Raw genomic sequence first — 10,788 nt, 5'->3', positions numbered from 1 at the left:
TAGCTGCTCTGATGTTTAGTTTCATAGTGTCTTCGTAAATTGTAATCCTTCTTCACGGCAACACTTTCCTTGCAAATTAAACAGACACACTTCCCCTCAGAGCCGGCCCAAGCCTTCATGGGGCCCTAAGCAGAATTTAATTATGGGGCCGTCTCCAATGCACTGCCCAAATCATTGACTATTGTTAAATGCCTTCAGACACCCAGTGTTACTGCTATTGCCTCGAATGTCCAGCTGGGTGAAAATTGTAGCCAGCCGATTTCCCGACCCTTCTAGGGGTGTCCGGGGGTATGCCCCCCCAGGAGATTTTTTTTTACTTTTTAAAGTGAAATGCATGAAACTGGTGCTCTTTGAGAGGAAAATTAAGAGGCTTAATCTGAAGAATTTTGTATGAAAAAATTATTTGGAAACACTGTCAGATGAATTACAAGCTATTGAAGAAGGACACACAATAATATTAATTTAAAATAAAATAGTATGCAGGGTCGTCCGGGATGGGCTCAATCAGTTTTGACACCCCTGCACTAGTGGGTTAACAAAAAAATAAATAAATAAATAAATTAAAGGGCCATATTACATTATATTTTTTAAATCGGCCGCGGGCCAATAAAAAGCGGGCCGCGGGCCGTAGTTTGGACACCCCTGTTATAAACTAAACTGAACATTGATTAATTTACTTTAGTCAAAAAATTAATTGACAATGAAAATAATTGTGGCCTAGCTTAGTGATACAACAATACAATAACAATAATACATTTTATTCTTACAGTGCCTTTCATGACACCCAAGGACACCTTCCAAAACATTAGTAAAAGAACAACAAATGTAAAAGTTAATTCAAAGACACTAGTTAAAAACATTTAAAATAGATTAAAATCGGGGTAGCATGGGCCAAGATGGTAGAGGTGAAGGCAGAGCAGTGGGGCAGACTGTAACCAGATGTGAAGCAATGACTCACAGCAGGAACAGGCTTGATGACGTCAGCCACTCTGCACGCTAAGCCCTGTGCGCGCGCGTGTGTGCGTGCGTGCGTGCGTGCGTGTGTGCGTGTGTGTGTGTGTGTGCGTGTGTGAGTGTGTGTGTGCCGGGAGTTCCAGCCTTTTCTTCCAAAACAACAAGCTTTACACATGCACAGTAATGTATGACCAACTCTCATTAATTGATGTTATGCCCTTAACACAAAGTGATTCAGTTAGTTATAATCTGAGGTCCAGGCTGATTAAAAAAAAATCATTAATTAATAAATTGCTTAGAGGTTGAGTAACTACATACAGTTGTCTCCTTCCAGTAAAGTCAGAAAGGGTGTCTCTCTTTCTGTGGTTTGCTCGGCCCCAATATTCTTGCTTTTGTTTGCCATGTTTTAACAATGCTTCACTAGCTTCCTGCACAAAAAAAATAGTTTTTCCACTGAGGGTGTTACTAAGCAACGTGAGAGCTTTCTATTAATGACTGTAAGCAGGAAAGATTAGTCTTTTTCCTCCCTTTGACTCTGTGCTGGTTTAGACAAGACACGTAGTCAGGTGGAATGTGAGTGTTGTTATAATAGCGTTTTTACAATGGGCCGTTCTGTTTTTGTGAAAGGAAATAAAAGCCCACATGCACACAGTGTGCTCGTAGATAAGAGCGTCTGCAGTTTATTCCTTGCTCTCCGCAGGATGTATTGCTCATGGAATATAGACTAATTGACACCTTTTGTGCGTGCGTGTTTGTTCACTTGGTTTCTTTTGAATTTGCAAATGGCATTGGATTGTCGAATGACCTAAAAAGCACTCCTTTCTCCTCTGTAGGTGAGCTGTCAAGCCGAGCGTGTGTTTTTTAAAAGAGAACCACCTGTGCGGAAGGATTTGCACTTGTATGCCAATGCGAATGAGAAATGTTTTGGGAAAAGGGCAAATCTCTCAGTTTTTTTCCTCCTGACCCAGTTTCTTTCTTTTTCTCTCTCTTTTGCAGAACTCCATCCGACACAACCTGTCACTACACAGCCGGTTTATCCGTGTCCAGAATGAGGGGACGGGGAAGAGCTCGTGGTGGATGCTGAACCCAGAGGGAGGAAAGAGCGGCAAATCTCCGCGACGCAGAGCCGCCTCCATGGACAACAACAGCAAGTTCACCAAGAGCAGAGGGAGAGCTGCTAAGAAAAAGGTTATTACAATAATTAAAAAAATTGTGTGGCCAGAGAATTTTTTTTAATTTAATTTATTTTTCTAAGAAGAATTTATGAAAAAGGTGAATGGGTGGCCCGAGGATGTTTTGAAAATAATCAGATTTTTGATAGACTTTTGATAAATATTTTCATGTACTATTACTCACACAAAGAGCTGGCTGATAAAATATATCATAATTAATACCAGACATAATCCACATTTTGTTTTCCTCTTAGTCTTAATGGCAACATACAATTATCTAAGCTAATATTCAGTTTGGTTATCATTTCCTCACCAAAAAATTTAAACATCCTCAACATTCTTGAGATAAGTTCACATTTATGATAAGGTATGACTAGCAACAAGACTGCTGCATTTACTTATTTCAGCACCCTCAAACCATGTGTTGTATTGCCAATGGTTTCTGTCCCAAACATAGTATGTCACACACTGAGTATCTCTGGCACTATACGTATGTCTCCTGGTCCACTGAGCCTCTCCTTGTCTTCCCTCCAGCTGTCCCTGCAGGGCGGGCCTGACGGAGGAGCAGACAGCCCGGGCTCTTACTCCAAGTGGCCCGGCAGCCCCAACTCCCACAGCAACGACGACTTTGAGGCGTGGAACAGCTTCAGGCCTCGGACCAGCTCTAACGCCAGCACGCTGAGCGGACGCCTCTCGCCCTTCATGCCCGAGGACGACCTGGGGGAGGCTGATGTTCACATGGGATACCCAGGAGCCCCGGGGGCCAAGATGACCGCCACGCTGCCCAGTCTGACTGAGATGACCAGCTCTCTGGGACACAGCTCTGAGAACGTCATGGAGAACCTTCTGGACAACCTCAACCTGCTCTCGCCCAACAACAGTCAGCAGGTTGGAGGAGGTGGGGCTAGCACGCCTGGCTCCTCCCAGTCCTCCCCCTCTCCCATGATGCAGCCCAGCCCTGGTTACCCAGCATACAGTTCACCCAGCATGGCCCCACAGCCTCAGCAACAGGAGTACCGTAAGTGTGTGTACGGCCAGGCGGGAATGAACACAATGTCCACCATGTCCTCCATGTCCATGCAGTCGCTGCCAGAAAGCAAGCCGAGCTTTGGGCCTAGTATGGGCCAGTATAACTGTGCTGCAGGGCTTCTGAAGGAGCTGCTGACCACAGACACAGACCAGCATGGTGACCTCATGCCCTCTGTGGACACGGTAGTGTCTCAGTCCAGTCAGTCCTGCATGTTGCCTCCATACTGCAGCAGCCAGCACGCAGCCAAACTCATGGGAGGAGGGAACGCTCACCTGCACACTCTCTCTCACACTCACACTCACACTCACACTCACTCTCACCCCCACAACGTGCACAGCCAAGCCCCGCCATGCACGTCACCGGCTATGAACGGCCGCTTGCTCATGCCCCTAGGCCACAGCGGGGCCCCTACGCGTTTGCCTCTAAGCAAAAGCCCTATGCAGATGCCTTATGGTCTGACTGGCCACCTGAGCGGGGGAGGTATGCCCGGTGGCTACTGCCCTCTCAACACCAACGGATACGGCCGGCCGGGCCTGCAGCAGCCCCTGCACCAAGAGAAACTGCCCAGCGACCTGGACGACATGTCCATCGAGAGGTTTGAGTTTGACATGGAGACGGTTCTGCATGATACACTGATGGACGGAGACTCCCTGGACTTCAACTTTGAGCCAATGGTGACCCAGCAGGGTTTCCCCCACGGAGTGAAGACCACCACACACAGCTGGGTGTCAGGATAAAAAAACTCCAGTCCAAGTCCAAAATAAAGTCTTAACTGACTTGTTGTTGTTGTTGTTGTTGCTGTTTATGTAAAAGGACACAATCAGAACTCATTTCAGACAAAACGTGTTTCTCAAGGATGTTCAATCCTCCACATCCCAAATTCACCTGCATATCTGTACCATCAACATTTCTCTTTCAAAAAATTATTATCGGCAAAGTTCTGGTTGTGATCTGCTGGGAAAAACACATCTTTAGTTGTGCCCCTGAACTGGTGAAGATGAAATCCGAATAATTTTTGAAATATTAAAAAGTCTGTACAAACTTATAAGTGCCAAACATTTTGCCTTAACGTAAGAGCCAAACTGAAGCACACCTCTCTCTGGTTTACTCATCACTAGGTTTCAGATAGCAGCAGCACAATCGGTAGAAGTGCTCCGACTCGTACCGTGATGTTTACCGTGTTTCCATGTAACGTTTTGTATGTACAGTGTAGTGATAATCGATTACCACTACGGAAGTAGAGTTTTGAAGGTAAACTGGCTCATGGGTTTTGTGGACTGTCATGATGTAAAGTGAGGGACTTTCTCAAGGGGTTCCTCAGATGATGATGTTACATAATAACTCACTTTGTTATTGCCTGAATGTACATAATTACACCATACAGTTTGTAAAATCAGGTCTCATAGTGTATTTTCTAAGACTGTAAATAGTGTTTACAGAGCGCAAGCAAAAATCAAGGCAGCAGAAATGAGCTCACAGAAAAAAAAACTGGATCAGATTATTTTAAACATATGGACGGATCTGTGCATGAGAATTATTCTCACTCAGACTGTAAAATGGTAAATACACTTTCAGATTTCTTGTACATACGTTGATAATGTATATTCAAATGATGTAGTAGATGTTTACTAGATTTAGTATATATATTTGAGACCTAAATTATTTGTGGGAAATATAGATTTATGCTGGTGCATAGCCTGCACTCAGACATCAGAATAGTTCTGAGTCATTCGTCACTCTGAACCTTAATACCATAGGGGCCTATTTATTGTGCCTAAAGAGTAGATATCAACTGCAGGCTTGAAGGGTTTTTATATTGTGTAATGTCTATGGTCCAGAATATACTCAAATCCAGCAGCCTTAGAAGTACAGTGACCTATTTTTTTTTTATTTTTTGTTTTTATTTGAAAGTCAAGAAGAATGGAGTGACAGTTGTCAAGGTTTCCCGAATGTGGCACGGCACTGTAAATGTTAAGAGGTCAAGGCAGGTTTTGTGGATTGAAGATCTTCTCAGTGCTGCTGTTGTTCACACTGCGGCAAAGTCCAAGACCCGCCAGACACAGTCATTGAAGACACTGTGAGCAACCAACCTCTCCTCCTGTTGAGGTTCAGACAATAACTCTGTGTCTCAAAAAGTTAGACCGATTTTAATTTAGTACAATATGATTTACTTTTTATTTGTCCAAAATGGCCCATGCTTTTAATGAGACTCCACTTTCACTCTGCCCCTCCTACCTCTACCTATCTCAATGTCTTTGTAAACATTGTGTATATCTGTAACATTTGACTAGATAGCTCCCAATCATCTTTTTAAGTAACAAGTAAAATTATTATTTTTTTAGAGTTGCCCCTGAAAATTTCCACCAAGTGTTACGTATCTTATCTAGCTTGTATATTTGCGTTTTTCTGACTCACTATCCAAACTAATCGCTGTACTAACACTGAGCTGACTTATTATTCAGAGTCACAAATGGTGTACACACACACAGACAGAATCGTTTCTTTTCGTAGATGGCGTCTCTTGACTCTTGAAACTTGACTGCTTCGTGAAGTTGACAGGTTTGGTGGCAGAAAGACCAGTGGCTTAGAGAAAAACATATTCAAACTGAAAAAAGCCTGCCTATTCAACATTAGTGTCTATCATATGATTTATCAAGAGACCAGCATATGTCAGTGGGTTTGTGATCATGTGTTTTCAAGGCCTCTTAAGTATGCAGGATTTCATTTGAGTCACACTACTAATTAGTTCACCTTTAATTAGTTTCTGTGTTTGGTTAAAATGAAAATTTGCAAACTTCAGACCAGTAGTAGGAACGCATTGGTCTGCAACACTGACATATTTTAAGAAAGCCACAGAGCGGGAGCAAGTTTGAGAAGAGTAAAATGGAATTCTTAACATTTCAAAAGGCCCTGTAAAGAAGCCGTTAATAGAAGCTGCTGATTGGCTCCTGAGCCAGGTGTTGCCTTTTCTTACCCAAACATGCCATAGTGTACTATATAGCTAAATTAGTCTTTTGAAGTTAAAGTGATATATTTAGCATTTTGTACCATGTGATATGTTCAGAATTATATGTATTTGTGCCGGTCACTTGAGTCAGGATAAACTGTAATGAATCCACATAGTCACAGGGTTCACTCTGAAAGCAAAAGAGCTATACTAAGTAAATTATATCTCTACATTTTTAAATGATTACATCTATGCATTGTATTCCTTAATTTTATGTTGCTATTGTTATATTTTTCTTTTTCTTCAAACTTATGACAGAGATATTTTATTGTAACATAGCGCTGTGAGATATTATGGTGTTGTTATTGTCAAAACTCTATGTTCCAGATAGTTGTATGGGAAAAAATGAAGTTTATTTAGAAAAATAGATGATGCAGTGATTAATATGCTATACGCTTTTTGTAAACTGACAATGTTGTATTTCTTGTATTTAGCTACAGTTTTTAGAAAATAGCATCAAAAAGCTAATTACTTTAAAAAAAATATGGATATCTTGCATTTATAAAATGAAAAACACAATATTTCGTCTGTCAGACACGTCCTGCTCAGAACGCAGATTCTGGACCAAGTTTTGTAATTTTATGAGTAGAACGATATTGCACTTTTACTTACATTTTATAACAAAGTGCTCCTCGTAAACAAGAGGAAGAGTTCCCATTACATATTTTAAAATAAAAAAATCTGTTACATCTAACTTATATATACAGGAATAAATTGGACTTCTGCTGTGTGATTTGCAATCAATAAGAATATGTAACGTGTTCAATATTAATGTATTAAGACCTGAATAAATGTACTTCTGTGTTAAAGATGGTTTAGATTTGTCATTCTACAATAGTGCATGCAGAACATTTTGGGTACTATTGAGTTAACATTATATTTTAACAATGCCATACTCTAGTTGGTTGTCCAAAACATCAGTTGATTGGAACCGATGTTTTCAGAGCAGATGATAGAAAAATTAAATAACAAACTGATTTAAATGCATATGCCCTTATTTACTGTGATAAAGGGCTAATCTGGTAAATATAAAATAATCTGACATGTTTTGGCTACTACCTTTTTATACTATAGCTTCTAGCAAGAGATCTAGTCTTCAGAATAGTAGATATAACAACTGATGATTCTTGGCTCCAGAGCAGTCAGTCGCTGATGATAGCCAAATTATTTTCTTGACAAAATCCATTCTGGTATTATATTGTTCTTCTTCAGCACTGAGTATTGTATCTAATACCTGAAGTGGTAATAGCAGGAGATGATTTTCTGAGATTGTCTGGCCTGAGCTCACATTCAGTCCAAACTAACAAGCTAACTGACATTTCCAGGGTCAAAGTGACTCATGCAAGTGTTACAAGACATCAAATCAAGTTGCAGAGGGCTATTAGCAAAAAAGCAAAAGTCATTATAAATGGTCAGTTATAAACCCATAGTCTGACAATCAAAGTGAATGCAGGGTAAAATATGTACATTATATACATGTTTGTCTCCGGTTCAATTTCCACTCCTGAGAACTGAAAAGTAGAAATTGTCACAAAGGATAAAGGGTCCCAGATCAGGAGATGTAAGCCATGTGCAGAGGCTTGTTTTAAAACAAGAAGAGAAAATTCTCTTCTGGTGTGCTGCACTCCCAGTTCTGGCGTCTCATTTCTTCCCTATAATGATTCCTCCTGGCTTTTCCTTACAGCCACATTCCGCACCATGCACCCCCTACTACTGAACCCGTTCACCCCAGACAGCAAACTGCACAGAGCCTCTCATGGCCCCACTGTCTTTGACTTTGAGTTGTAACTAAAAGATAACCTTTAACTAGACAGGCCACTGGGGACTAGTCCCATAAAAATGAGTGTTCTTCAGAAGTTGCAGTCTAGACTGGTTCCAGTGTGCAACAGTTTCTTTTTTCTCATTTTACCATTACTTTCTCCTGCTCGTTCCTTCAGGACTGACTTTAGCACTAAAGAAAAATTCCTGTGAAATGACGATGAACATCTAGGCACTGTAGCTGAAAGGATCCCCATCTGAGAAACTCTTAGCTATAGTACAGTATGTTGAGGAGAGCTGGTAAGGCTTTACTTAGATCATGAAGTACCTCACTGTATGTTTCACCTCCCCGTGTCCAGGATAATAAAGGACGTTAGTGTTTGCATTTCTTTACAGTGCACAGCAATGTGGGCCAAGGTTTTGGTGTCAGAGCGAAGTGGAAAGGGAGGTGGGAGAGGCGGGCAGCGAGGACGCTTGTGAGCAAATAGCTGAGGAATGTGGGTGTGGCCTCCTGCCAAAGGCATATGCGATCCTTATGTTCCCCTGAGTGCGTGAAGGCAAATGTGGTGAAACAGTTGAGGCCATTTCAGGACACAGATGCAGTGTGAGTGCGCAGTAATAGGCCATTGAGTTCACACTTTGTGCTGAATTTTTTCTATCCAGTTTCACCCCTGGGGGTATGGGCTTTTTTTTGCGCCAATATTTTGAATTGAGGAGGACAATGAGGCAGAGAAAAAAAAAGTGTAACATTTTATATCATATAAGTATGAGATGAATCCATTCAACAACAAAATAAAGAATTATTTCAAAACTGGATTTTCATCATTCCTTCAGAAGGAAAGTTGAGTCAATATTTGCAAAACAAGACTCAACACTAGAATACTGAATATCTTCCCCATGACCGGGTAACTGTCCATACTGTGAGTGCACTGAAAATAAATCTGCAGTTAAAACAGCCTAGGCTCTGTAAACTGGTATGTAAACAAAATGTATGTAATGTAAACAAAGGGGCCCACCATAGCTAGCAACATGCCAGTTTTTTTTACAGTGCACACACAGTAAGTGCAGGTAGTAGTTTGTGAGGACATTTTCACTAGTTTTGACAAATGGGGATTTTTATAACAATCATTCTACAGAGTTGTAATCGCAAAAAAAAAAGCCAGGAGCATCTTTGAAGAGACAAGAGTGTTGTAGTCATGCAAATATTTAGAAAGTCAAAGTGAAAAGTGGAATGGGCTTAAAACTGTAAAGTGGTTCGGTAGATTCCTGGGCTGTGAAAAGGAAAATTAACAATTAGACTGTCTCATTCAAACATAATAAATCACATTCTGTACCAAATCCAAAAATGTCCTTGTTCAATAACATTGCCAGATTAGTTTGGAATGTATATGTAAGAACTAGAGCATTTTGTACATTTGATTATTAAACAAATCCTGTATCAAAGGGACTCAACTGAACGTTACAAAACGTAAATATGAAGCCCCATTTTGAGAACTATTGTATCTACTGTACTTATCTTCTCCAGCCATCGTGCAAGCCTGAACACGCATGACTGTGTGTGTGTGTGTGTGTGTGTGTGTGTGTGTGTGTGTGTGTGTGTGTGTGTGTGTGTGTGTGTGTGGGTGTGGAAGGTGTGTCTCCAGGGCTCTGTAGGTGGGACAAATAAGTCTCAGAGAGACTGTGGACCCAAAAGACTGAGAGCCATGGGGCCTGTAACTAGTGAAGTGCCGACGTTGATGACAGAGCCCACGGGTGCTCACCTCAATCAGCGGAGGCCTGCCTGTTGTATTTTGGGAATTGACCCAGCAGAATTTAACATATTATTTTTTATTTGTTAGTCAATTCATCTGGAAGGCATTTTAAAATGTCTTTACCTGCTTCGTTATACCGATAAAGTCTTGTCTGATATTAAACGGACGAGTCATGACTGCAACAAAGCATCACAAATCCAAGAAGAACCTGTTTTGTCAACTCGGTCATCAAGAATCCATCGAATCAAATATGTTTAGCTCTTTGTACCAAAGTGTATTTAAAAAAAAAATTATTATGGGTATGTTACATCAGAATATGTTTGTACCCGAAATGGACTGGTGCGTTCCCAAGCTCAAGCCCAGGAGCCCAAAATTGTCTGTCTGCAAGTGCCTCTTTGCTAAGCCCACATACCCCTCTGGTTGACCCCAAAGCCCTTTTAGTTGGCCAAAGTGCCCCTCTGGGTGTCCCAGGTGTACTTCTGGTTGACCAAGTGACTTTCTGTTAAAGATCTCCTATTATACTACTTTTCTGGTCTTAATTTCTTGTTAAAAACTGCTATAGAGCAACCTGACATGAATCACATCACAAAAAACTATGTAGAAAACGCTTCCTCTCATCTGGGCGATTCAGCATGCTCTGCTGTCAACACTGTGCTTCGGCCATCTCCGCCCCCTTAAGTGCCCTTATAGTTTGTCCAAATACCCAAAGTTTGCCCACATGCCCCTTCACTCAGCCTACGTCCTCCTATGGTGTAGCGGCCTGAGAGCTCTTCCAGTTAAAGTGCCATTTTGGTTGCTCCACCGGGTCCTTCGATGAACCCCCTTTTAGTGCTCCTTAAGTGATGTTCTGATTGACCCATGTGTCCCCTGGTGGTTCCCAAGTGTCAATTTAGTAAGCCCAAGAAGTGACCCTTTGGTTGGGACGAGACCCCCTGCGGTAAGGCCATGTTATGCTTCTGTGGTTCGCTGACCTTCTCTGACCTTGGGGCTAGGAAAACCATAAACTTAAACATGAGCCTGCCCCTGTGCACCATTGCAGTAGCAATTGTTACACTCCATGTCCCAAACATGATGCATGCTACTGTAACTGTTTAGATGAACAGTCATGCTCCATTG

At 41.6% G+C, this 10,788-nt stretch overlaps 1 protein-coding gene across 1 annotated transcript in view; it reads left to right on the top strand.

The window, feature by feature from the left end:
• The window catches only part of foxo1a (forkhead box O1 a), a 28,714-nt gene extending 21,748 nt beyond the window's left edge, over positions 1 to 6,966 (top strand). The window contains exons 2-3 of the mRNA XM_080053907.1: positions 1,951 to 2,142; positions 2,661 to 6,966. Of these exons, the coding sequence (XP_079910033.1) occupies positions 1,951 to 2,142; positions 2,661 to 3,893 (1,425 nt within the window). The 3' untranslated portion in view covers positions 3,894 to 6,966. The remainder of the gene's footprint in view (positions 1 to 1,950; positions 2,143 to 2,660) is intronic.
• Positions 6,967 to 10,788: the final 3,822 nt, after the last annotated feature.

The sequence above is a fragment of the Ammodytes marinus genome (assembly GCF_949987685.1).
Source record: "Ammodytes marinus genome assembly, chromosome: 3".
Lineage (NCBI taxonomy): Eukaryota > Metazoa > Chordata > Actinopteri > Uranoscopiformes > Ammodytidae > Ammodytes > Ammodytes marinus.
This window is presented reverse-complemented; position numbering and strand designations above follow the sequence as displayed.